The sequence below is a fragment of the Neofelis nebulosa genome, chromosome 5, assembly GCF_028018385.1.
Source record: "Neofelis nebulosa isolate mNeoNeb1 chromosome 5, mNeoNeb1.pri, whole genome shotgun sequence".
Lineage (NCBI taxonomy): Eukaryota > Metazoa > Chordata > Mammalia > Carnivora > Felidae > Neofelis > Neofelis nebulosa.
In genome coordinates, this window is record NC_080786.1 from 101,015,567 (window position 1) to 101,042,435 (window position 26,869).

The 26,869-nt window shown below is 43.8% G+C and overlaps 1 protein-coding gene across 17 annotated transcripts in view; it reads right to left on the reverse strand.

Moving 5' to 3' along the window:
• The window catches only part of PHLDB2 (pleckstrin homology like domain family B member 2), a 232,327-nt gene that overhangs the window by 90,766 nt on the left and 114,692 nt on the right, over positions 1-26,869 (reverse strand). For 11 of the 17 annotated variants that reach the window (XM_058731462.1, XM_058731457.1, XM_058731463.1 and 8 more), the window contains exons 1-2: positions 5,719-5,740; positions 192-1,540 (exon numbers count right to left, since the gene is read on the reverse strand). In XM_058731462.1, coding sequence (XP_058587445.1) covers positions 192-1,526 — 1,335 coding nt within the window. In that variant the 5' untranslated portion in view covers positions 1,527-1,540; positions 5,719-5,740. Of the gene's footprint in view, positions 1-191; positions 1,541-5,718; positions 5,741-19,821; positions 20,131-20,845; positions 21,010-21,181; positions 21,746-26,869 lie in introns of those variants that run through there. The other 6 variants (XM_058731448.1, XM_058731464.1, XM_058731459.1 and 3 more) reach the window with 4 other exon arrangements.

A 26,869-nucleotide genomic window follows, 5' to 3' on the forward strand; every position in this document is an offset into this window, starting at 1 on the left:
CAGGGAGGCCTTCAAATACCCGCACGTGGCCACTAAGAGTGACCGAGAGAAGGAAGGACAGCAGAATTCTAGAAAGGCACAGCCGCGGCTGCTGCACTTGGACATCCTCCAGGCCCACACATATCCTTGGAGCGTGTCTCCAAGAAGCCGCTCAAGGGAACAGTGAGGTCAAGCCAGATGAAGAAGATTACCAGTCGCTCCATTTCCTGCTCCCTGAGTCTCTCCTCCCTCTGCCGCCGGTGATAATCCATCAGGTCTTCGCGGCCTGAAATGGAGCTGATGCTGCTTTTCCTTTCCCGAAGGACAGGCTGGGGGGTTCCTGAGGCCTGTCTGAGGCTGTCCAGATCCGCATCATCAAACTCGACAGATCCACAAGAGAAGTTCCTCCTGGTGGCGAAGACTCTGTCCGGCTCTCCAGGAGGAAACAGATGACCAGGGCCGGGCCCCTGATAGGAAGCCCTGTCAAGGTCATCGGAGGTACAGGAGGAGGTGGAGGCCAGAAGCATCTTCCGAGCCACTCGAGGACTGGCAGGGACGCTGAGGGTGGAACTTACATAAGGGTTGCCCTCAGAAGCCGAGGGTTTATAGGGTAAAGCCCCTGAGCTCAAAGAAGAGAAATTCAGGTAATTGTCATTGTCTACGATGCTGTGAGGTAGATCCTTTTCCCCCAGTTTCGCTCGTTTGGAATTGCCCAGGGAATTTCTGGGAGGCAAAGTGAGGGGTGTCAGCTGGTTGTCTGTGGCCCTGTGTAACCTGGGGAGAGAGCGGCTGTAGGCCCCCATGTGACTCAGGCTGCTGCCCGAATACTTCCTAGTTCTTAAACCCATGCTTTCAGATGCCGGCTCCTTGTGTCGGGTCAACTTGGGCTGAAGTGTCAGGTTGTCCTGGCTGCTCATTTTCCTGGCTTGCTTTGGGCTTGAAGGCATGCTTGCCGCCCCCGATCTGCTGATGGGAGAGAAGCCGGTGTCACTCAGGGGACTTCCATTCCACATGGCCAGGAGTGAACCGGACGCCTTTCGGCCTTCTAGCCCCCCGAGAAAGTAGACATTGTCATGGGATTTATTCCTTGAGCTATATTTGGAATAGGGAGGCTTCTCTGTGAGCCTCAAGGACTTTTCACTGTCCCTGCCGGTATAATGATCAAAGTCCGCTCTCCCAAGTGGATACCCGCTCAGGGACGGGGAGGTGCTGAGTAGAGGGGTAGGTGGTTTCAGGGAAAGGCTTTTGTCAGTTGCATCACAGGAGAACTGCTTGCTTCCTTGGATTTTGGCCAGGGAGGGGCTACTCCTGACACTCGTTCCCAGAGGGGAAGGGCTTCTCTTAGTAGGCACAGGCTGTGAGAGGGTTAAATAAGAGCCAGAATAGTCTCCATTGGCTTTAAATCTCAGACTGGAAGAGTATTTCTTGGGGCTCAGGCTCTCCATCACGTTTTGGGAATCGTCTTCCAGGGAATTTGTCACAAAGCCTGCCTCTAAGCTACCATTTTGTAAATCAAGCTGCTTTTGCACGTGGCTATGCTCTGCCATGATCTTGCTGGAATCTGTCAAGGAAAAAGAAAAAAAAGTTTTACTTAACAAAGAAGACTGAAAAAGACCAAGTATTTGTCAGCCTACATCTGAACAAAAACAGCCTTACAGTCTGGCCTGATGTAATTAACAAACACAAACTCTGCTTTAGTAATAAACCTAGGTTTATTACTAAAATGAAGAAGCATAATGAACATTGATCTGGGATGATTTTTGTGCAAAAGAAAAATAGCTCAAGAGGCCATCAATGACATTCGAGAACAAATCTCTAACAAAGTACAGGTGCAGGATTAGGCTGGTCCATAAAAAAGACAATTTCCCACTAGTGTTCCAGTCCTTGGTGGACCACCTGCTTCCTGAGTACCAGGCAAACACCCAAACTGGTGACGCAATGGACCCTCCTTTGGATGTCTCTGCTAGAATCATTAACTGTTCAGAAGTCAAGTCCTGCAGAGACAAAATTCACATTCTGGCACACAAAGAAAGTTTCATGCTAGACACTGATCAGTAATATGAGGGTCAAAAGATGACTCTTGGGCACCTAGGTGTCTCAGTGGGTTGAGCGTCCAACTGTTGATTTTGGCTCAGGTCATAATCCCAAGGTTGTGGGATCGAGCCCCACATTGGGCTTCGTGCCGGGCATGGAGCCTGCTTAAGATTGATTCCCTACCCACCCCCTCTCTCTCTTCCTCTGCCCCTCTCCCCTGCTTGTGCTCTCTCTCTAAAATAAAAAAAATGAAAAAAAAAAAAGACAGCAGATGACTCTTTAAAAGGGGCTATGAGAGTTACCTTCTGAAAAAAGATGTCATAATGCTCCTGCACCCATCAGAAAAAGGCAGGTAATTAAGGAAACAGAGGTAAGAGTGCTCCTGAAACTACTGCCATATTAGGGTCAGGAGGCAGTATTTAAAACGTGAAAATGGGAGTATTCTTTCAAGCTCTTGGTACCCTAATGAATCATGCTCATCCTTGATCTCACACTCTCTCCTCTTGTGGAAATGCTTTTCTCTGTCCTTTGCGCTTATCTGAACACCCCCATTCTTCAAGGCTCAGATTAGGATTCTATATTCCATGCTTATCATTTTTCAAAAAACCTATGTACCCATAAGAGTATTTTGGACTCTAGTGTGAGTAACAACTTAAGAAAATAAAGTTTTAGTGTATGAAAATAAATACAAATGATCACTGCAAATAGAAGGCTGGCGTTTGTAACTGATAAAGATATGTATTTTTTAGATTACCGCCAAAGCAAAAATACCATTTACACATCCTCATTGAATTCACACACTTCTGACACTGTCCAACGTGTCAGGCTCCTCACACACTAGTTATTACATCCTTCGTCTCTATGTGAACAGTGTTGCTTATGGTTAGTAATCAATTTTAATAATGTGCTTGTTTCTGTACCCAGGCCACAAGTTTAAAAAAGAGGGGTATTTCTAGTGTTCCTATCTCATTTCCAACCTCTCTTGATTCACACCGACCCGTTGGTGAGATACTCAATGAACACAAGTTTTCAGTTTCAGTTACAGACTTCCCCCTGCCTCCTAGCCAGAGATTGAGGATTTTGCCTTGGTTGCTCAGCTGTGCGAACTTCCCAGAAAGATCCAGGCAGTATAGTAGGGAACTGCTTCTTATCCAGACCGGGCGCCAAGAAACAGTCTAGGTGCTTTTATCCTATTGATGAGCTAGGTACACAACATCTTGAAAGTTCAGCTTCCCCAACAAGCTCTGCCTTGGGTTCCCTTTCCTCCAACCCGAATCCCACCCTGATGGATTAAAAGCAGGATTATCTTTAAAATTTTTTTTAATGTTTTAACTTATTTTTGAGAGAGAGAGAGAGAGAGAGAGAGAGAGGCAGAAAGAGTGAGGGAGGGGCAAAGAGAGAGGGAGACACAGAATCCAAAGCAGGCTCCAGGCTCTGAGCTGTCAGCAAAGAGCCTGACCCGGGGCTCGAACCCAAAACGCGAGATCACGACCTGAGCTGAAGTCAGATACTCAACCAACTGAGCTACCTAGGCGCCCCAAAAGCATGATTATCTTTTGAAGTAGACCTCAAAACAAAATAAAACAAAACTGAGTCTCCTTTAAAACTGCCTCCCAGTTGGAATGTGGTGATGCCATCTGGCTTTGCTCAGGTCTTTCATTCTTCAGGGACAGCACCATCTCTGCCCCCAGGACAAATGTCCCTCTGAGCAACTGTCGGTGACCACCAGCTATGACCTTGAAAGCCACACGAGTCCAGTTTGGGACATACCTCACTCTGCCCCCTTGGAGGACTGAAACCAAGATGACCTGCAGTCATGATCCTCTCTGTTCTCAACGTACTTCATCTCTGGCTAGTTTGCCATGCTGAAAATCCAGCAAACCTTGGCCAATTCTCTCAGGTTAAATAGCTTTAAATGGAAGAAACAAGGAAATAAGTGGGTCCTGAGGACACTGCGGTGTTAATATATTATGGTGGGTGGGGGGAAATACCCTAAATGCCTAACAACAGGGAGAAAGTTAAATAAGCTACCATACTTCATATGAGTGAATATTACACAACCATTCAAAGTAATTATTTTGAGGTACTTTTTAAATTTTATTTATTTATTTTGAGAGACAAACAGAGAGAGAAAGGATGGGAGAGGGGCAGAGAGAGGCAGAGGGAGAGAGAGAATCCCAAGCAGGCTCCGTGCTGTCAGCACAGACCCCAACTTGGAGCTCGAACCCACGAAGCATAAGATCATGACCTGAGCCAAAATCAAGAGTTGGATGCTCAACTGACTGAGCCACCCAGGTGGCCCTGAAGTGTAATTTGTAGCATAAAAAGTACATTCATACAATATTCAGTAAATTTTAAAAGCCATATATAAATGAGCTCAGTTTTCTTATAGGTATGTCCACCCATACACACAGATTACAGACAAATGCTCGGGCCAAAATTCTGGGAGTCATCACTGATATCCCCAATCAGTGTCTTCTCCATCAATTCTATCCCTGGCCTATCATGTCCTTCCTCCTTTTGTCCATCAATAAATCTCATCAACATTGTCCCTAAAACAGCAGTCTCAATCTAATCATTTCTTACCATTTCCACTGCCACCCCCCATTATGAGCCAGTATCTTCTCTTGCTTTGTCTATATGCCAAGAACAACAAGAACAACAGAATGGAAGAGATCATGCCAAAAAGTTAGTAGTGGTTTTATCTGGGTAGTGGTATTAACAGTGATATTATTATTATTATTATTATTATTATTATTATTATTTTAGAGAGAGAGGGAGTGCATGAGCAGGGGAGAGGGGCAGAGGGAGAGACAGAGAGGATCTCAAGAAGGCTCCATGCCGAGAGTGGCTCAATCCCACAACCCACGATCAATCAAGAGTAGAAATCAAGAGTTGGGCCATTCAACTGACTGAGCCACCCAGGCATACCTACCAGTTACTTTTAATTCACTCTCATACTAGTTTGTACTTTCCACATTTCATACAACCTGAGTTGTTTTGACAATTAAGGAGGAAAAAAATACTTAGTGTAAAATACTAGAGTATATATAATCTGTGGCAATACTGCTCTTTTTTAAATTTGCATGTATTTTACTTTATTTTATTTCAGATCTTTGAGGTGCAATTGACAGATAAAATTGTAAGATATTTAAAAGGCACACTGTGGTGATGTGATGTACATATATGTTGTGAAAGCATTCACCATCTGGTTAGTTAACACACCCACCACCTCACACGTATGTGTGTGTGAGCATTCAAGTTGTAATGACTTGGTAAAAGGGTGCAAACTTTCGGCCTTAAGTTGGATGTCTGGGGATGTAATGCAAAACATGGTGACTATATTACAGTTGAAAACATTATTATGTAATTGAAATTTGCAAAGTAGAACTTAAAACGTTGTCAGAAATACTTCATGTTTAAATTGATTAGGTCCTCATTCTTCCTAAGTTCTTGTCGAGCTGTTGAGCGAGATCGTAACTCTTGTAAAAAAAAGGTTCTGTTCTAAATGACTCAGGCAAAATGTTAATTGTGCAAATTTACCCATTTTGTACTCTCTTCATCTGAACAACACAACAGTTTTCCTGATATGAGTACAGTGAACAGAGTGGTTACCGAAAAAGTCCCACAAGTTTGCTGAACACAGCTGGGACAATAATATTAGTATCCTCATCTTCTAAAAACTGTAGTTGACAGGATACATACTTGAAGTGGTTCTGCTTACTGTACAGAAAGAAATTAAAATCCCAACAGAAAGCTTTAGGTACTTCATTCCTTAGGTGGCTCTTAAGTGCCCATCGTGTGTCAGATATTGATTTGGTCCTGTTCTCCTCCTGTCAGAAACAAAGCAGTATTGCTCTTCTGCACCCCGTAACATTGGGATACGGCTATGTCTCTGGCTTTGATCAAGGAACTAGGAGAGAAAGTGAGACGTCAGTTCCAAGCTGAAACATTAAGAGCTGGGGCATGATTCACTCTTTCCATCCCTCTGCTGAGACGGCTAGCATCCATCCAAGTCTGTACCCCTCAGTGAGGACACCATGGAACAGGACCCCTGCCAACCCAAGATGGTCTTAAGCCACTGAGATTTGGGAGTTGCTTGCTACCAGGAAGGTGTTAATCTTCCTTAAGTTCTTACCATAAACTAGGCTCTCAAGCTGAGTACTGGGAAGTATGTGGTCAGACACCACTTCCTGCCTTACACGGCTTATAGTCCAAGGGGAGAGACACTCATATGAACAAATGATTGCTCTTAAGACACATGCCTTAATAAAGAACTGATTGACACACTGGTAAAGGAGCGTGGAGGGGATTAACTCAGTAAGAGTGGCAGCCTGTGGAAATTATGGTGGAAAGAAATGACAAAAAACTCATGTCTCATTGAAGGAAAGGGAATCTGGTGAGGACTACCCAAAGGTAGCATAAGGCCACTTCTGCACTTAAGATTCTGTGATTTAAAAAAAAATTATGTTTTTATTTATTTTTTGAGAGAGAGAGAGAGAGAGAGAGAGAGAGAGAGAACGAGTAGGGGAGGGGCAGAGAGAAAGACACACAGAATCTTGAAACAGGCTCCAGGCTCTGAGCTGTCAGCACAGAGCCCCATGCAGGGCTTGAACTTGTGAACTGCGAGATCATGACCTGAACTAAAGTCGGACACTTAACCGACTGAGCCACCAAGATGCCCCTAAAATTCTGTGATTTTAAGGGTATAAGCAAAATCTCAAGCCCATTAGAGATTAGACCACTGGTACATGCAGCAAATGCCCTGTCTCTGACAGAATTAATAACAAAAATCATGTAAGGAAAAAGAGCTATTTTGGATGGCATGGTCCTTTTTGAAAATTTCTAGCATGTACCTCTTCTGGGATGAACTCTATTTAATAACCATGCATTTCTCTCTCATAGTGATCTAAATTCTTTCTCATCTCTACCACCATGTAAGATATGCCCTCAAGGGTCCAAGCCATTTGCCTACCCTAGAAGTAGGTTAAACTGGAAAGCAATCCTCCAACCATTTAGGATATTTTAGACAAGGCTACAAAAGGAAATCTCTAAGTGAGATGTTAGAATAGACAAGAAAAGAATGAAAGTCAGTGGGGTGACTTTGGTTTAAAGATAATGTATACAAAATAGGAAACAGAGCTAAGTTAGAAGAGGAATTCCCACAATGTGCGGAGACAGCAATCTGGAAAGCAAGCCAGGGCACATGTGATTAAACAGAAGTCAAAAATTAAACAGGGAGCCCAAATGCTGCATTTTAAACATTTACTCTGTTAACAGCACAGAGCCGAAGGGCTTAACACTTAATATCAAAATGGATCCTTAAAAGTTTAATTTTTTAAAAGAGTATAGTTTTTCTGTTTTCTCCTAATAAAATTAGTCAGGCCAGTATGTATAAAACAAATAAATTCTATTTTGGTATGAATAAAAGTTTATTTTTTGACTCAGCCATATAAGATAATGATGTGATTTTACTTATTTGCTTTTTACATTTTTTTTTTAATGTTTACTTATTTTTGAGAGATAGAGACACAGAGTGTGAGTGGGGGAGGGGCAGAGAGAGAGGGAGACACAGAATCCGAAGCAGGCTCCAGGCTCTGAGCTGTCAGCACAGAACCTGACGTGGGGCTCAAACCCACAAACCACAAGATCATGACCTGAGCTGAAGACGGACGCTTAACTGACTGAGCCACCCAGGCGCCCCTGATGTCATTTTAGATTATAAAATATATTACTCTATTTGAGCCTATTTGCAGCTGCAAATGCTACTTAATCACCCAAATAAAATATTCACAAATTCTTTTCCCTCTTTATCTGGGCAAATAAAACTGTAGAATATGAAACTTCCTAACCTGCAGGGTTGCACACTTGATACCCTTCTCCTCACACACGCTTTTTTAAAAATCAAGAAGTGTAATTACTGAAACAGTTTGGTTGACCAAACAAAATGCAACACCAAAGTACTGCAAAGCAGCACTTGCTGAAGGAAGATCAGCTTTACAGACTCCAGGGAAGAGACAAGCAGGACATTTGCAAATAAGAAGCCACAACTGAGAAACATGCAACGTTTCTCCCCCATACATACTTGTAGGGGAAAGTTAAACATGATTTGGATGTACGCACATTCCAGAGAATATCTGAAAGGATATTCGTGTTTGACACCCCAGTTTTTCTGTTCAACCTCACTAGGTCTATTAAGGATATGTGAAAGGCTGTGCATATAAAAATACATCATCAAACACAAAATGGAACTTACTCGTTTTCCCAAAGCTTTGTCCACGTGCCAGAGTTGAGTGATATGTATACTTGTCTCAGTTTGGTTATCTCTTAATGCCGCCAACCCACTCAACTCAAAAGGTAAAGGAAAAGCCGGTGCCCTTCCTGACCCCAGGCATGACAATATGGCTGTGATACCCTTCCCCTTCCCTACTTCCAGAGTATGCTTTTCATTGCAGGTGAGATCACGTTAGTGTGGGCCTAGAGATGGGGAAAGCACAGGGGAATGGAGACCCGTAGAGCCAATATGCGCTTTGAAGGAGGGGGAGCCAGGAGGGGGGGGGGGCAGGAAGGTGGAGAACACACTGGAAGAGTTTAGGTTTGATGAATTCCCTGGCGATGAGGTGAAGGAGCGGTGGGACATGGGAACACTGCAGATGGATGCATCAGAGACTGCTGCCGAGGTCGGGACGAGGAAGGACTAGGAAGCACCGCGAGAGAGGTGTGCCAAAGCGGTGAGCAAGAGAGAGGGCAGCAGAGGAGAGAGATCTGTGTTAACATGTGTAAGAGGGGAGGCAGGCGAGGAGGACCCTGTTTCCAGCCTGGCTTCTGCGTGTTTATTTTGGGTTTCTTGTACATTTTATGTCAACAAAAAAGAAGTCTCAGGGAAATTATAAAAATCACTGCATTGTTGTTGTAGAAGCAAAAGAGTCCCGAGGGCTTTCACAAGTACATACATTACACGCGGATCCACAGAATGGGCGTGGAGAAGGGAGAAGGCATCTGGTGCCCATCTGAGAGAAAAGACAACACCGGGAAGTCTAAACAGGAAAGAAGTTAATGTGTGTTGAAATGTTTCGGTTTACTTTCCAATCCATAAATTTAATCCCCCCTCCCCCCCAGAGCTCTGGTTATTTTATCACCTGAAATGTACTTCAGCTCATCGTCAATTAGAAAATGCCAGAAGACATGAAGAGATCTCTGGATGACACCACGGAAACTCACAGTATGTTTTCCCTAGAGAAGAAAATGACTTGCAAAACTAATCTCAAGGATCATGTTGGTTAAGTGTCTTGGTAGCTCCTTTTCTCTCTGACACATGGCTCTGGTATCTGTTTTAAAACAGAATTCTCCAGCGCCATTTACACTCAATACAGTGAGCTGATCTCATTCAAACTGTGTCGCCTACAGTGAATTGACAGCATTGAGATTGCCAGAGCTACAGGATCTTGGTGTCAAGAGGTTGAAAACACCCCTGGCGATCAAAGGGTTAAAAAAAAAAAAAAGCAAATCAAAGCAAAGCGTGTGTTGTGTTTCTTGCACCCTGCTGCATTGGCTTGTGTTAAGGGAGCGGGACTTACAGTCCGGTCCATATAAATGCAGTTATCCAGAAACCCAAAAGATTTTGCAGGAGTCCCGCTGTATATGACACGTTACTTGTCATTTGACGTTGCCATGCACAGACACTTCGTAGGGTCACCCAGAACAGTGGGAATTAATCAGAGCAGACCTGCCCGAGCAGAGCAGGTGAACTGCAGAGTGGCTGGGAAAAGGTGAGGATGTAGATTACAGAAGCAAATTCAGAAAAAAGAATACCCCCTAAAATCGGGAGGGTACACGTTAAAATTTCCACTTAATAAAAAAGTTTGAGTCTCTACTGTGTCCTACTCGGGCCCTCCAAGCAGAGGCGCTGGCTCTGGGAACATATGTTGTCGCAGACAGTGGCCGACACTGGTTTCAAAGCTCTCCCAGACCACTGGTGGTCCACAGGCTGGTCTCTTTCAGTGCTAATGTTTACAATATGGTGATGTTATAAATAAAGCACGTGCTGATGACATGTAATTGAATTCAGACACCAGCTTGGAGCAGTCCCTCAGAAGTAGTGCCATTCTTCACATGAATTCAGGGGAGGAGGGGTATTCCTGTGGCAGCAGATGGGGCCTGAGGGGGAGCTTTTTTTTTTTTTTTTTTTTTCCCTGAGGGGAACTTTTAGAGGACGAAAAGGGAAACCTGGGGAATTCATTTCAGCCCCAAACTGGAAGCTTAAGAATGGAGAACAATGGATACAAAACCTCCCTCTTTTTCCACTAATCCCAACAAGAAAACATGATGAAGGGGGGGGGGGGCTAATTAGAAGCTTCAGGAAGAACCATTTCCTTCTCTAGCAATATTCTCATTTCAGAACTCCCAAAGCAGCCATTTCCCCTATCCTCTGTTAATCCAAACATCATCGTCACTTAAATCTTCAATCCTCTCAGCTCTCCCTTCCGCAAACATACCCTCCTTTTGCACAAATATTTCCTTCCATCACTAAATCCTCCTCGTCCTTGTCCATCTTGTGCAAAGAAGCCTCACCTCTCTGCTTAGCCCCACACCCACTGGCAAACACCTCCTGCTGGCAAATATCCCCAGATCCTGTCTCCTTCGTAGACGCCTCCCATACACTTTCTGCAAGCATCCCCAAGTCATGGTCTCAACCTATCCTCATCTCCCACTCACTCATCCCACTTCTTAAACTTTGCTCAACTCTTCTTCCTCACTCAAGATTTTATATCCTAGCACAGAGAAGAAAAACACTTCTGTAAGGGGCATAGTACCCTTCTTGTTCTTTTTGTAAGTAAACATAGCAGCAAATGAATTCCCACTCTTCCCTTGCTCCATGTTTGTCATTTAAAGATCTTCCTAGGGGCGTCGGGGTGGCTCAGTTGATTTAGCATCCAACTCTTGATTTCAGCTCAGGTCATGATCTTGCAGTTCCTGAGTTCAGTGAGATGGAGCCCGGCGTCGGGCTCTGTGCTGACAGCTCAGAGCCTGCTTGGGATTCTGTCTCCCTCTCTGCCCCTCTCCCCTCCTCTCAAAAGAAATAAATAAACTTAATATTTAAAGATCTTCCTCTTTGAACAAAATAATTATTATCCACTAGACACATGTTAGATAGGTTGCTAATCTCCAAGGAGGTTATTTTCATCTCTCAGAAAGATCCCAAACAAAAAAAGCAGTTCCACAGGAATACATGTATTTTAATGGCAGAATAAGGAGGCTGTTTTGTCCTTGCAGACTGAACCTATTCACAGGCGGTTGTAAATCTTACTGTGTGCAGACACGCACACACACCCTCACAGACACGCAGAGACAGACGCATGCTGCCCACATGCCCAGGGCAGCCTAAAACGCATGAAGGCTTTTCGTGACTGCCAGCACAGGCTCTCCAGAACCCAAGCAACTTGTGGCATCCTCAGAATTGGCCAGGTGTCAGGGTGGCCCACAGCCGGGCTGGGAAGAAAGGTGAGGACCACTGGAATGGCTGACAGGTCTCAAAGGACACTGATCACACAGTTTCTCTCTAGGTTTGCTTTTGTTTTTGCGTTTGAAGTTTTATTCTATTATATTCTGAAATCACCTAAACAAAGAGGTCAGGGAAACCATTAAAGAAAGAACAAAAGCATGAAATGGGGCTGCAGGGAGGAAAGAGCACAGCCAGCAGTGGTGAGCCACCAGGGGATAATAAGAACATTTAACGCAGATGGAAGACGTGAGGACAGAAAGTTAAAAAGAGTTCCAGTTTCTTCCTATCACAATAAAGGAGTCGAACCTCACGCTCCCATTCCCTTCTGTCATCTCTTGCTGTCCTGAAGTCTAAGCTCTGTCCAAAAGAGAACTCCAGATGGTATCCAAAGTTTCCTAAAAGTAATCACCATCAACAGCAATAACCATACTTCAAATGGGGATCTTTATCTCCTATGATCAGAGGCTACTTTTATTTTTTTTTTTTCTTTTTTCTTTTTTCTTTTTTTTTTTTTTTTCAACGTTTTTTATTTATTTTTGGGACAGAGAGAGACAGAGCATGAACGGGGAAGGGGCAGAGAGAGAGGGAGACACACAGAATTGGAAACAGGCTCCAGGCTCCGAGCCATCAGCCCAGAGCCTGACGCGGGGCTCAAACTCACAGACCGCGAGATCGTGACCTGGCTGAAGTCGGACGCTTAACCGACTGCGCCACCCAGGCGCCCCTCAGAGGCTACTTTTAAATAAGTCTAGAGTGTTTATAGGAATAAAAATCTTAGAGGACTCTTTTTTAATGTTTATTTTATTTATTTTGAGAGAGAGAGAGTGAGAAAGCAGGGGAGGGGCAGAGGGAGAATCCCAAGCAGGCTCCACACTGTCAGGGTAGAGTCCAACTCGGGGCTCGAACTCACTAACCATGAGATCATGACCTGAGCCGAAATCGAGAATTGGACACTTAAACAACTGAGCCACCCAAGGCGTCCCTAAAAATCTTTGAGGACTCTTAGTGAAGAGGGTAAAACATCAATTATGGGCCTTAAAAAAATTTTGTGCTAGTTCCTTGAATAAGACTTGTTTGTATGAACTTTAAAATATTCTTTAGATTCCCCAAGGAATTTGGCAATAGATTTCCTGTGATAGCTCTCTCCAGCCAGTGAGGAAGGCGAGAGGGAGGAGGCAAAGCAGAAACAATCTCAAAACACCTATGGGCCATTCATATTCCCTTCCCACCAACAAAATTCCTGACTTTTACCTAAATCCCCAAGATGTGACTTTTATCAGTTAGACTCACATGTATGTTTACACCATTATTAAGGGAGCTTTAGCAATATTTAAAAAGAGAGACAATAATAATCCAAGAAGCATGTGTATATATATAATATATATACTACATACATTTATAATAAATTAAGTAGAACACGGTGACATGCTAGGAAAGGTCTCAAAGCATGCTGTCTCCAATTATTTAAAATAAGAGACACGAAGGAATATACTAAACGGCACCACAGAGATGCTATCACTTACATCTAGAATATGAGAAAGGCTACAGGAAAAAAAAAAAAAAAAAACAACAAACCAATGTCTTCAACCAGCATATGGCAAGGGGAAAAAAGGAACAAGACAGAGAGGGAACTGTACTAGATTAAAAGAGACTCAGGAGAGTTTCTGAACATTGACAATAACACAGATGATATTATAAGTACTGCTATTTTTTTCAGGTGTCCTGATGATATAGTTACATTTAAAAAAAAATCCCTATCTTTTCTGGGGCACCTGGGTGGCTCAGTTGGTTAAGCTTCTGACTCTTGATTTCGGCTCAGGTCCTGATCTCAGGATTTGTGAGTTCAAATCCCTCATCAGGCTCTGCTCGGACAGCGAGGAGCCTGCTAGGGATTCTCTCTCTCTGCCCCTCCCCCGCCCTTGCCCTCTCAAAATAAACTTAAAAAAAAAAAATCCTAATCTCTTAGAGTTATATTTTAAGAGTTACATATTTTAGAGTTACATATTTATTTATGAATGAAATAGTACAGTGTTTACAATTTGGTTTATAACAATCCACATTTTGGGGGAAGAAGTAAGGTTTGCACATGAAACAAAGATTAGCATTACATATGAAAGATACATGAGATTTCACTGTATTATTCTGTTAACTTTTGGGTATGTTTAAAGTTTCTCATAATACAATAGTTAAAAAGTGAGATGTATACATTTTGCAAATCAATATGAATAAAAATACATGAACATATACTGACTTAAAAATTATAGTGGCTCACTTACAAAACGTGATAGGGTCAAATCGGTGGCTCCTAGCTTATTTTTTTTTTTTAAGTATGAAATGTTAACCCTCTATCATAGTGAATTAAGCTCCTAAAACCTGAGTCTTTTAAGTATGTGGGAGAAGTTTGAAAGAAAAAATGCACTGTTCAGATTGCAAGTGTCAGGCCATTTGTTATATTCGGAATGCTTGCACGATAATGCTAGGTGCAGTAACTAAATTTCACCACTATGTGTGCCCAAAGAAAAACCATCTCTTCAGACAGTTAAAATGTAAAAGTATTCACAAAAACTGCCAACCTTGCTATATAATGAGGAATGTGAACCTCAAAAAACTTAAATACTCACACTTTATAGATCTATGCTAAGAGAGACTGACATGCTTTGTAGATTCTTAAATTAGGTGACTTCCTCTTTGAAAGTGAGAGCGTTAAAGGAAACTATAGACCCATATTTTTAGGGTTCTTTATAGAATCCTAAAGCAGTTTCTGGTCAACATGAAGATTCCTGAAATTTTCCCAAATAAATCCAATGTTTCCAGATGTTTCTTACTTCTGATCATGGGAATAATTCATCCCTGGGTTGAGGTGACTCTGACTATAGACCTTGGAAGAATCCTCCTATTATGTGATCACTACAGTGAAGATGAAACCAGAGAGGTAGGGGGGAGTCACAAAATAGCTAAACCGGAGGTCATGACTGTGTGTACACCCTCCTTCAGGTCCACTTCCTGAAGCAGAGGGGTACTCCAGTATCCAATTTCCAACAAGAACAATATTGACCCTAGGATCACAAGGGAATAAAGATGCTCTCTCTTGGCCCTGAAACCACCTCTAGGGACTTGAATTGGAAGCTGAGAGTCTATGGGACCAAACTCTGATCTTTCCACCACCCTGTCCCCCCATTCCAGTGTCCGATCAAAATACACTCTCTTAAGAGTCATTTTGTAATCTTCTGAAGTAACACTCGCCAAAACCCAAAACACTACATTTCCCATTCTCTTACCCAAAACTTACGAACTGGGAATAGTCGGAGCATGTAGGCTCAGGAGAGATGGAACACAAGGGGACCACATCTTCCATAGTTGTGTTTTTCCCTTCAACCCAAAAATTGAGCCGATGGATTTTAAAAATACCATAAAGTAAACAAAACAGTAATGATACCATGCCTTCATTACTTAATGGTTGATTACAGGGAATGGGTATTACAAGACATTTAATTTTCCCCTCTCCTGATGCTTACCTTTGGACCATACGTTGCTCAAAAGGATAAGAGAAAGGACTTGAACCAGCAGAGATCTATAATCAACTAACTAAATTAAATTTAATCAATGCAGTTGTTTATAGCTCTGGCCAAAAGACCTAATAAAGGAAATGGTTTCCTTAGGGTGTTATTTTTATTGTAATGGCCAAAATAGTAGAAAGAACACTGGACAGACTGCCAGGAACATGAGTCAGGAGACCCATCCTAGTCCTGGTTCTGCCAAAATCACCAACAGAAGTTAAAGCGGGAGCAAGTCACTCCTGTCTTCACCTTGTGTTAGCTGAGGTTTCCCATATTTAAAATGGTAAGGGTGAACTGGGTGTTCTTTCTGCTCCAACTTTCTGGAGCAACAGATAGATACTGGTTAAATAACACAGGAGTGCCAGTTATACAATGCAGGACATGGAAATGACCAAAGGACAGAAACATGTTTTAGTGATAAGGTAGCAGCTACCTAATTGGGAAAAGCTTGCACCGGTGCCGTTGCCCATGACATTCCAAGGGCGTGGTAAATTGTTTCAGCATAACAGAGTGGGACAAAGGCCTGGTCAGAGTGACATTAATGCAATATAATACGGGTATTTGATTCAGCGTGATGTATAAGAAATATGTGCTCTGCATTCCCATGGCTTGCAATTTCCTTAATAAATCTTAAGCTGTTTTCGAAAACCTACTTCTGCAATGACGTAAGCAGTGTGGCAGCCAGACATCACTTCCCAGTCTCCTCTGAGTATCTCTTGGCTATGAAGCACTATTCACACTGGGTCTGAACTGGCCAAAAGAATGCAGGAGCAGGCTTTCCTCTGCTTTTTACCTGCCCTTGTTTTAGCAGTACACTGGTCAAGAAACACACCTAGGAAAATCTTGTAACCTTTAGCTTTTTGCCATTCCATATGTTAATTCCACAAGCATACTACCATCTGGAGAAGTCACACACAATGTGTAAACCAAATATTCTAAGCTGATCAACACTAATTTCTGCTGAACTCCAGATTTAGCAGCAAGTCTCAGAAAAGGCTGACCCTGCTTGAGGTAACGATATTAAATATTGGCATGTACAAACTTTTCCTTCCCCTTCATTTGCAAAGTAAGAAAAAAGCAGCAGTTTGTGTAATAAATCAACTTTCACACTCTAAAGAAAAAAAATAGCTCTTGTAAAAACCTCTCCAAAACATTTCCATGTAACTTTGCTTGCTATTCTAGGTCTTACTTATCTGTTTCTTTGTACAGCAAGCTTCTCCAAACACTGGCTTTCCCACCAACACCTCAATAAAATGATTTTTAAACCTGGGTTTCTATTATTGACCACTAGCTGTTATAGATAAAATCTTGCCTTTAAAGCACATAAAGCACAAAGCTTCTTTTCAACATGTAAGAAACATCCCTAAATATCATGAAAACAACTGAAATTAACCCCTAGAGGATTCAAGTCCTGTGTGACAAAGACAAGTTCTTGCCTAACTGTTTATCTTGAAGGGATGTGACACCCTGAGCTACCATTTTTGGTCTTATTCATTTTCAAAAGAGTCACATTACTCAGATGCCAATAAATATTTCCAGCCAATAGTTATTTAAAAAACAAAGCCAACGCCTGTCTTCTCTCCCATCATCTAAAACAAAAGTAACAACAATAACTACAAGGAAGGTGATCATGGGAAGGCTGTCCCTTTCTTTATTGTAGTACCTGCAGGGCGCAGACCCCTTAAAAAAGTCACCACTTTCAAATCATTTCTAAATATACTACCACATACTTGGCTTTGAGGTGCACCCATTGGCTAGTCATCAAGATGATAAGAACTTACCTCAGCACAGTTCAGAGTTCTGACCTCTCCCAAGAAAGGCATACTAAAACAGTCTCCTCTAACGCCAGAACCTCCCAGACTTGGATTGATTATAACTACCCTGGCAGCAACACTTAGCACACAGACCTAGAATTCCTAATCACAGGCTTAATGGCTACTCATAGAAATGTAAATATGCGAGTACATGTTTGTAATTGATCGGGCAATATGGGCACAAATTTTTTGATCTTTCAAAACTCACGGAGATAACCCCTTTCTATAAACAGAGCAGCCATTCACAAACGCCACGCTTTTTTAAACTCTCCCAGAAAATTAACAATAGCTTTACACTATTGTCATATTCTTCCCCATCAGGGAAACGGATGGAATGGTAGAGACTGGGGTATAAGAAAGTAACAGTGGCATAGGAGTTAGATGTGACTTGCAGGCCACTATCCAGTCAAGTGAGTGCATTGGAGGCAAAGGAGTCAGATAAGAGGATTTCCTTTTATTCTCAGGATTATTTTGTCTTACTCGCCCAAAGGATAGCTAAACTTGAATGGTCTTCTGATTCCTAACTCAAGTTCTTTGCAATCCTACTTATTGTAGACAGCCATTTCATCAGCTTATGAATTGCCCCCACAACTGCTCATTTCCTTATATGCCAGGTGGCTTTCCAAACCTCATACTCAGGAGGCCTCTCTCATTTCCCTCCTCTCCATTCATGTACTCTACTCTTCAGCCATGAGGCAGGGAGGGATGGAAAATCTCAAATGTTTCTATTTTGTACCTGGATTCAAAAGCAGCATCTGCTAGCCTTGTGGAACCATCTGTTGCCCACTCTGCCATGGGAAGGGTAGTGTAGGCATCAGACATAGAGTGTCACAGATCACACAATGGAATTATCTCCTTCTTAGGGCTGACACACCCAGGCATATGCTCCACAGTCACCATGGCTAATGTTACTCTTCCCCAAAGGGTTTATTTATTTCCTCATGAAGAATGGTACCTCTAAATGCTCACAAAGGGTCAGGTCCACTAATAAAAACAAAATTACAGTTGCTTGAACATCAATTGCTAAACTCCCTAATTCTGGGTTGTACCCAGGACTAAGTCTGCCACAAACTCATGTGCGATTTTATGAGTCACTAATCTCCAGGCATCTCCGTTTCCACATCTATAAAATAAGAAGGTGGAACTTGGTGATCTCTGAGGCTCCCCTGTAGTCTAATACTCCCAAATTCTGTGATTTTTAAGTGAACAAAGTTGTCGATGAACACAAGTTCTTTCACATCTTTGGTATATTAAGACTCTTAATGCCAACGGCAAAAGAATCTGGTGCTGACAAAAAGGCTTCTATGACATGGTCTTTTGTGTTTAACAAGAACACAGTTGGTTTCTTGAGGATCCAAGTTAGATTAAGATCCCTAATCTTATTAACAGATGCCCATGAGGTAATACTCTGGTATTTTAGTGTATTATTCTGGAGCAGTATTCTAGATTTTGGGGGCTAGAGAATTCTTTGTGCCTGTTCTGTGCATTGTAGGATATTACATAGCAGCTGAGGCCTCTACCCACCATAGATGTCAGCCCAGTTGGCAGGGGGTGGGCTGTTCTCTACCTCCAGACGGACAACCAAAAATGTCTCCATACGTTAGCCAATATCCCTTGGGGAGCAAAAGCTACCCCCACTTCCAATTGAGAACCACTGCTATACTGGATATCAGGGCTTTAAAATAATGCACATCACTTAGAAGTATTTTTGTGGTTGTTGTTAGTTTCAAGTGGGTGACATTTACATTATTAATAAGTAAAGTACACCAAGACCTAACAGTCGGGTTTATAAAGCACATGTATTCCACTTGGAAGAAGTACAAAGCACAGCCTTTACAAATCGTTCATAGCACGCTTCCCTGCTAAGGGTTGAGAATTAGCACACAAAGTCATAACCTCAGCTGCTCTTTAAAAGTTTCCTAAGGAATCACGTTTTTCACAGTAACTTCCCTAGTACACTCTAGAAACAATCCTTGCTTAGAGACTTCACGATAGGGCTTTGACGAGAATAAGGAAAACCAATGGTTGGTTTAAGCACTTTGGCTGTTTCTTCCTTCTCTTGTGCAAAGCCAGTAAATAAAAAATGTTTCCGCAAAGGATGCTAATGAGTTTTGGCTTTGGTCTATATCCTTTAAGATAGGGCTTAGCAAACTCTTAGCTCAATGCCCCAAGTATCTTTTTCCTCCACCACTTTAAACAGGCATCCAAGAGACACCCCCTCCCTACAGTCCTTCAGTCCTCAGCCCAAAGGAACAGCAGTTGCCAGCTGCATGAAACAGACTGAAGGCTGCAAAGTGAAATGATTACTACTCTTAACCAAACATCTCATTTTCTCATTGGTGAGAAAGGCTGAGATTTGCAAACCTCTGGGTCTCAGGAGGTGAAGGCTACACCAGTCAACTAAGAGCAAAAACTCAACTCTCCTTGGTTTTAAAGGAAATGCCAGTTATACACGTTTTGAGAACTTTACAGAGTTTCTAAAGTACATATAATGTTTACATTTCCACATTAAAAATGTAAGGTGAAAAAAAAAAAAAAACGCTTTTAAAGAACTAAGTCCAGGATATGAAAAGGGAATCTTGAATAGACACAACTGTTACTTTTCAAAGAACTCAGCTCTTTAATCAAACAAATATTTACATAATTGATGGCAATGGTACCAGGGATATAGCCATTCTGTTAAAATACTGGGCAACTCTAAAGGTTTATTTATCCCAAATCCAACTACTCTGTTGCTATCCTACCAGGAAGCAAGAATTCAAGTGCTCTCAGGGCAAAAGTTTAACCCTCTGAAACTGAACTTCATTTAGATCGCTCCCAGCTGAATTCAGACAAAGTCAGAATCTCAGGGACGTATGTCAAACACCTAAATTAGACCGAACGAGGAAGCTCGAAGTTACACTCCAGTACTTGAAAAGAAGTGTCCGCAACTTACACATTTATAGAATGAAGGGAAATATGGCTGACAAATACTCCTCCTAAAAGGAATCCACATTCGTACGCTGCTTCTTCTAGTTCCACTCCCAGCCGCGCTTGGCAGTGATGAGCTGTGCATTCTAGAACTCGTGAGAGCTACTTCAGAGTTGCCGGAGGAAGACTTCCAGGGATGAGGGCAGGGCCTGCCCAGAGTATTTCCAGCCCCAGGCCAGTCTACCAATTTAAAAGGCTGCGGGCACAGTTCCCTCTTCCACATTAAGAAAGGTAGATGGGCAGCCTCTGGAAGCAGGTTGGACTTCCAAAGCTCTTTCAAACAGAACACCTCCCCCCTGGAAGGGACAGCCTGTCAGCCTTTTAATTGCCTGGCGGTGGCGGGAGTTAGCCAGCTCCTGGACACTTTGATTTAAAGTGATGACTGCTGGAGCTAAGTTATTGAATGCACCAGCAAACATTTCAGCCGCGCCTCCGCCCTGCCCGACGCGGGTGAAACAGGGGTTCAGGACATTCCCCAATGCTTCCTCCAGCTGCTGTCTCCAGGGCTGCGGAGACCGCCAGACCACAAACTTTTGGAGATCGGAATCTGAGGTTCTGCACGGTTCAAACTTGCGAGCCCCACTTTTGAAACAGTGGAATCAGAAGCGCAGCCAGTCAGATATTTGGGGGCGGAGGGGGGTCTTTTTCTGAATCCCGCGCCCCACACCATCCTGCAGCAGACCTTCTCTTTCCTCCGCCCATCGCGACAAAGCAGCTCTCCACCGAAGATCCCCATACCTCTCCCCTAGGTCATTCCAGAGTTCTGGGCAAAAGTTGCCTCCGGTGCCCCCCCAAATCCCGCCCGTTCCCTGCAATCACTCTGTGAGAGTCTCCCCTACGCCGACACTCTCCTGCAGGGTCCAGCCACCCACTGGGGTCCAGGGCCCCCCAAACTGCGCGGCCAGGGTTCCGCTAACCCCAGCCCGGGCTTTTGTCCCTACAGCCTGCAAGAGAAGCAAAGCAACTCCGCGTCCCCGGCTCCCACTCACCGTCTCATCTTTCCTCGAGCCGCGGCTCTCCACCGGCCCCGCCGCCCTCTCGCCTGGCCCCGGCCCCCGCCCTCCCTCCGGCCCCGGCCCCCCAGGCCGGGCCCCGCCGCAGCTCCAGCCGCCGCCGTCCGGCCACTCCGGGCTAGCGGTGCGCAGTCAGCGCGCCCCTCCTCGGCCCCGGCGGCCACTGCCTCCTCTCCGCCCCCAGCCCTCCGCCGCGCAACCGGCGGCGACCAACTCGGCGCGGGGGAGGCAGCGCCCCCCAGGGGCGCGGCCCGGACACTGGGAGCCGGCGCCGCCCCCTCCTGCCCGCCGGCCGCAGCCCCCCCTCCTCACCTGGCGCTGCGGCGCGGCGGGGTCCCGGCGGCCAGGGCGGGAAGGAGCGCTCGGTGAGCCACGCCACGCCGTGCGCTCCCCCTCGGGCCGCGGTGGTGGGCTCCGCGCGCCGCGCTCCCGGGCCCCGGCCCCTTCGCAGCCACCACTGCGGGCACCCTGGGACTCGAGGCGGTAAGGCGGTGAGCCGCCCAGCTCGCGGGCGGTGTGCACTCGGGCTTTTCACGGCTGCTGGAGGAGCCTGGCTGCTCGCCCCGGCTCCCGGCGCCAGTTCTCAAAGCCGCCTCTAGTGCCTTTACAGTCCCGCGCTAGAGACGTTTGTGGCAGGCTTTTTCTTTTCTTTTTCTTTTTTTCTTTTTTTTTTTTTTTACGAGCTGGAAGAAGGGCGGGAGGGTACACGTCCTCGGGTGATGATTTCCTCGCCCGACGTGAAGTTTCAACTGGGAAACTCCAGGTGACCACACCTCACCTGCGCCCGACAGTTCGCCCGCGGGCAGGTACCTGATGCGTCAGAAGAGCAGCTTTGCGAGCTCCTTGGGAAATGGCCTCAGCTAAGGGCTGATGATTGGAACTAATTCTGATTTCCTTTCGGTAATTTCTTTTGAAAGTTTCTGTTTTCCAACTTTTTTTTTTTTTTTTTTTCTCAGTTGCTGCAACCAATGAGAACAATGCTGGTGGTGAATGGCCTCCATCGAGTGCCACGGACGAAGGCACCGAAATGGACCCAGGGCAATCCGCGGTCCATCTGGGCACGCGGTAATGTGAGCCTCTGCCAAGTCGGGAGCCCTTCTCTGGGGTTACAAAGATAAAGGCCGCCGGCCCTCGAGGAACCCGCAGAAGCAAGGAAGAGAGCACCATGAAATGCAAGCTATTTAACTTATGCTCTGTATGGTTTGGGGGAAGTTGTTTTAGCTCCTAGTAACAGTTTCTTGGTCTACAGTGCAGTAATAATGATACTGATGCTGGAAGTCGGTTAATAAGGTTTTGCATAATGTAGGCAAAGTACCTGACACCATGAGTGGCCCTAGTAGTCACCCAACAAATGGCTTCTTTAATGCACTTTTCGTTTGTGCAAGAAAGAGCCTGATTTCTAATTTCAGGGAGAGACTCATCTATGAACTGCTTGGTGTTTTATAGAACTACCCCATCCCCACCCGGTCCTGGCTCTTTGCCCCACAGAAACATACAGAGGCCAATCCAAAGGTTAAGTGCTCCTGCAGTTCTCTCTTCTCCTACCTCATTAATTTTTTCCCTTTATTGGATCATCTCCATCAACATAAAATCATGCTACTTCTCCCATCTTAAAAACAAAAAACTCTTGAATCCACTTCCCCCACCAGCCACTTGCCCCTCTTCTGCTCTGCTAAAGCAAAATGCCTGTAAAGAATTTTAACAAGGGGCACCTGGGCGGTTTAATGGCTCACGCATCTGACCTCCATGCAGGTCTCATGGTTCATGAGTTCAAGCCCCACATCAGGCTTTGCACTGATAGCCTGCTTGGGATTCTTTCTCCCTCTCTCTGCCCCTACCCTGCTTGCACTCTCTCAAAATAAACAAACAAACTTTAAAAACAAAACAAAGAATTGTTAACAAAAGCCATCTCCATGTGCTGTCCTCCCATTTTCTCCAGTCAGGCTTTTGCTTTGACCACGTCCCTCAAATTCTTCTTACCGAGATCAAACTCTCAAATCAAAAGGTGTTTCAGTCTTTACCTCACTTGGACAGTCAGCAGCAATTAACAGTTGATCACTTTCTCCTCCTGGAAACGGTTTTGACTTCCACACCACCATGTTTTCATGGCTTCATTCCTAACCTTTGCCTGTCCCTTCTTTTCTCCCAGCCGCTGAGCTGTGGAGTGCCCAGGGTTCAGACTTTGGATCTCTTGTCTATCCACACTCTCTCCCATGGTGATCTCATCCTGTTTCATGGCACTAAATACCACCTATGTGGTAACGACTCCCAAATCTCACCTCCACCCGGACGTTCTCCCCTGAACTGCAGGCTTCAGGCAGTTGCTCACTTGGATGCCTATAGGGCTTCTCCCACTGAACATTTCCAATGCTGACATCCTGAGAGTCTTCCCTCTGTCCCCCACCCAACCTGTCCAAACTCAAGTCTCGCTCCTATCAGGCCTAAAACCTTGGTATCATCTTTGATTTTCCATTTCTCTTGCATTTCCAATCCAATCCGTCAGGAAATCCTTTTAGCTCTACTTCAAAAGAAGTCCGAGAATTCAACTGCTTAGCACCACCACTGTTCTTACCACCCAGGTCTAACCTACCATCATGTCTTCACTTTGATTGCCCTAACCCTGTTTCTACTTTTGCCCCCCTCTGGGCTCTTCTCAACACACTAGCCAGAGCAATCCCTTTCAACAGGAAGCTCATATCCCTCTTCTGCTCAAAACCCTGTGAAGAACCCCATCTCAATCAGAACAAAAGCGAAAGTCCATACAATAGCCCAGAAGGACAATACATGATCTGCCTTTCTCTAGCCTCAGCTCCTACTTCTCTCACTTCACTTACTTAGCTCCTGCCACAGTGGCCTCCTCGGTATTCCTAGACTAGATCCCTGGACAGGTATGCTTCCATCTCAGGGCTTTTATGCTAGCTGGCCTCTCTGTCTGGACTTGTCCTCTCCCCAGCTGTTTTGCTCCCTCACTTCCTTCAAGACCCTGATCAATTGTCACCATGTTCCTCAGGCCTACCCTCAGTATTTAAAATTAAAAATGCATTCTTCATATAGTAAGCTTTCTTTAGTGTTTTATTGACAGAATTTTTACCTTCTATAATATTATAAAATGTCCTTTAAAAGTTGTATTTGTTGTCTAACTCCCCTCACTAGAATAGGAGTTCTGGGCAGGCAGGGATTTTTGTCTGTTCTCTCCAGAGATAGATCCCCGATGCCCCTAGAATGATGGCTGGCATTTAGTATGCATGGTAGCTTTGGGCCAGAGCACATGGTTGCAAATATTTCCTTGCCCAGAATGATGCCAGTTGACCAGATAGACATTTTCGAGATGGTTGTGCTCCCCCAAAGGGTCTGAGGAGTATGTTTACCAACACATACATGGGAGGGGCTCAAAGAGTATTTATTCACTGTGACTTTTTAAAGTGACTAAAGCCAGTGGTACTTCTCACTCCTGCTTGTGTTCGTGTGGTTTTCTTTCTTTTTTTTTTTTTAATTTTTTTTTTAACGTTTATTTATTTTTGAGACAGAGAGAGGACAGAGTATGAACGGGGGAGGGTCAGAGAGAGGGAGACACAGAATCTGAAACAGGCTCCAGGCTCTGAGCTGTCAGCACAGAGCCCGACACGGGGCTCAACTCACGGACCGCGAGATCATGACCTGAGCCGAAGTCGGACACTGAGCCATCCAGGCGCCCCTCTTTCGTGTGGTTTTCAATAGCTTTCATTATTCCACCAGCGCCTGAGATGAAGCGCTCCCCCAAAAGGTGCAAAGCTTAAACTAAATGTGAAATGCAGACTCCAAGCATCTTAAAATGTGGAGAAGACACTCAAAATGTAACACCAGCTATTATGTAATAATTCTTATTATCAGAATTTCTTTTAATTATGATATTTTTAAAAATAGAAAAAAAAATGAGCTCTTTCCTTCTACTTTTTCCATTTCCTGCGTTCTTTACAATGAAGTCCCCTATGTAATCCCAGACCAGAGCCACACCTCACTCTATCTGCCCTTCTCTATTGTCCAGTAGGATTTGGTGTCGTAAACAACACAGCAGAACTTCCTTCCCTGTCCCCTTCTTTAGGATCTGGAGTGGTTGCAATACCTGATTTTACTTTGCTGTTTCCTCCCCTGAAGTAGGAAACGGAGAAATGGTGCACAAAGTGATATTGTAAATTACTTATGAGTTATTGCATTTGGAATTAATTTTGCTATTGTGCCCTCTCATCAGCAAACACCAGTTGGACCTGATTAACTCATGTCCTGAACCTGAACATCTCTTCCTCTCTCTGCAGTGATAGCCTAACACATCTTTGTAGCTAGTAACTTGGGCCATTCTCAACCCCAGTCCAACTTGTGGAACAGCTTACTTGTACTGATGTTCTCTTTAATATTAATCCTATATAAAGAATCAAGTTGTTTTTTTTTAAATTTTTTACGTTTATTTTTACTTTTGAGAGAGCGAGAGAGACAGAGCATGAGTGGGGGAGAGGCAGAGAGAGAAGGAGATAGAATCCAAAGCAGGCTCCAGGCTCTGAACTGTCAACACAGAGCACTTACACGGGACTCCAACCCCCAAGCTGCAAGATCATGACCTGAGCCGAAGTCAGAAGCTTAAACGACTGAGCCACCTAGGTGCCCCAAGCCTGTATAAAGAATCGAGAATTTTTTATTTGCAGAGTGCAATGGAAAGATCACTGGTCGTGGAGTCAGACAGCCCTCGGTCAGCCCCATTGAATGGCTGACCCCCATTTGAATGGCTGACTCAGCCCCATTTGAATGTGTTACTTACTTTCATTGAGAAACAAGCTTCTTTTCTGAAAAATGAGACTGATAATACCTGACTCGTATTTTAATGAATGAATGTGATAAGGCACCATGCTTTCCACAGGAGATAGGTAGCACCCAGGGAACACGAAAGTGTAGTAGTTTTTTTTTCCTTTTTTTAAAAATAAAAATGGTATATATTTAAGGCAGCATGATGATTTCATGGACATACAAATAGTAAAAGGTTTACTAAGTCTAACATATCTTCTCACATAGTTACCTTATTTGTGTGGGTGGTAAGGACACCTGAAATCTACTCTCTTATCAATTTTCCAATATTCAATACAATATTATTAACTATAGTCATCATGTTGTACATTAGATCTCTAGACTTATTTATACTTTTAACTTCAACTCTATACTCTTTGACCAGCATCTCCCCACTTTCCCCACCCATTTCCCCCATCTCTCTGCCCCCAGTTATCACCTTTCTGCTCTCTGCTTCTATGTAATCGACCCTTAGATTCCACATATAAGTGAGATCATGCAGTTCTTTTCTTTCCATGTCTGGCATATTTAAAGTCCTCACCGAAAGAGTCGTTTCCAACCACACTTGTCTTCTCTTGTGGAACTGTTGTCAATGACATCAACCATTTTGTTTGGATTATCCTATGTTGAGTTCCACATCATAAACTCATTTTAGAATTTAATACTAAAATAAAGTTTCTCTTAAAAAATCAATGTTCCTTCATTTCTTAAAAAAGGTATTTTGTCTACTTTCACAGTGGATTTGCCATTGTTGTTAAGGAGAACTGTGTAAACCCATGTTTCCCTTTGTATCCTGGTTGCCAGGAAGCTCAAAGTCATTAAATGATTGTACTATGGAAATAAAGATTTTGCTTCCTACCATTTTTTTTAAACATCTTTGATGTGTTTTTTATTTCAACAACCTTATTGGATATTTGGATTTTACTCTGTGTTCTCAAATATATATTTAAACATATGAAGTATACAAAATACCTTAGCTCTTCAAATTAACACCATAATATTAACCAAAATTAAAGTGGACATTTTCACCCCTGTACAGCTTTATGTTCAAACTATTAAGATTGTTTCTCTAATTATGAGAATAATCTAAATACATTTGAAACATCTGATTAATTTCTGCATCAAATGTTATCTTTCTCCCCTGCCCGCAACCTTTTCTGTGAGTTTGTATTGGAATCAGGTAGGAAA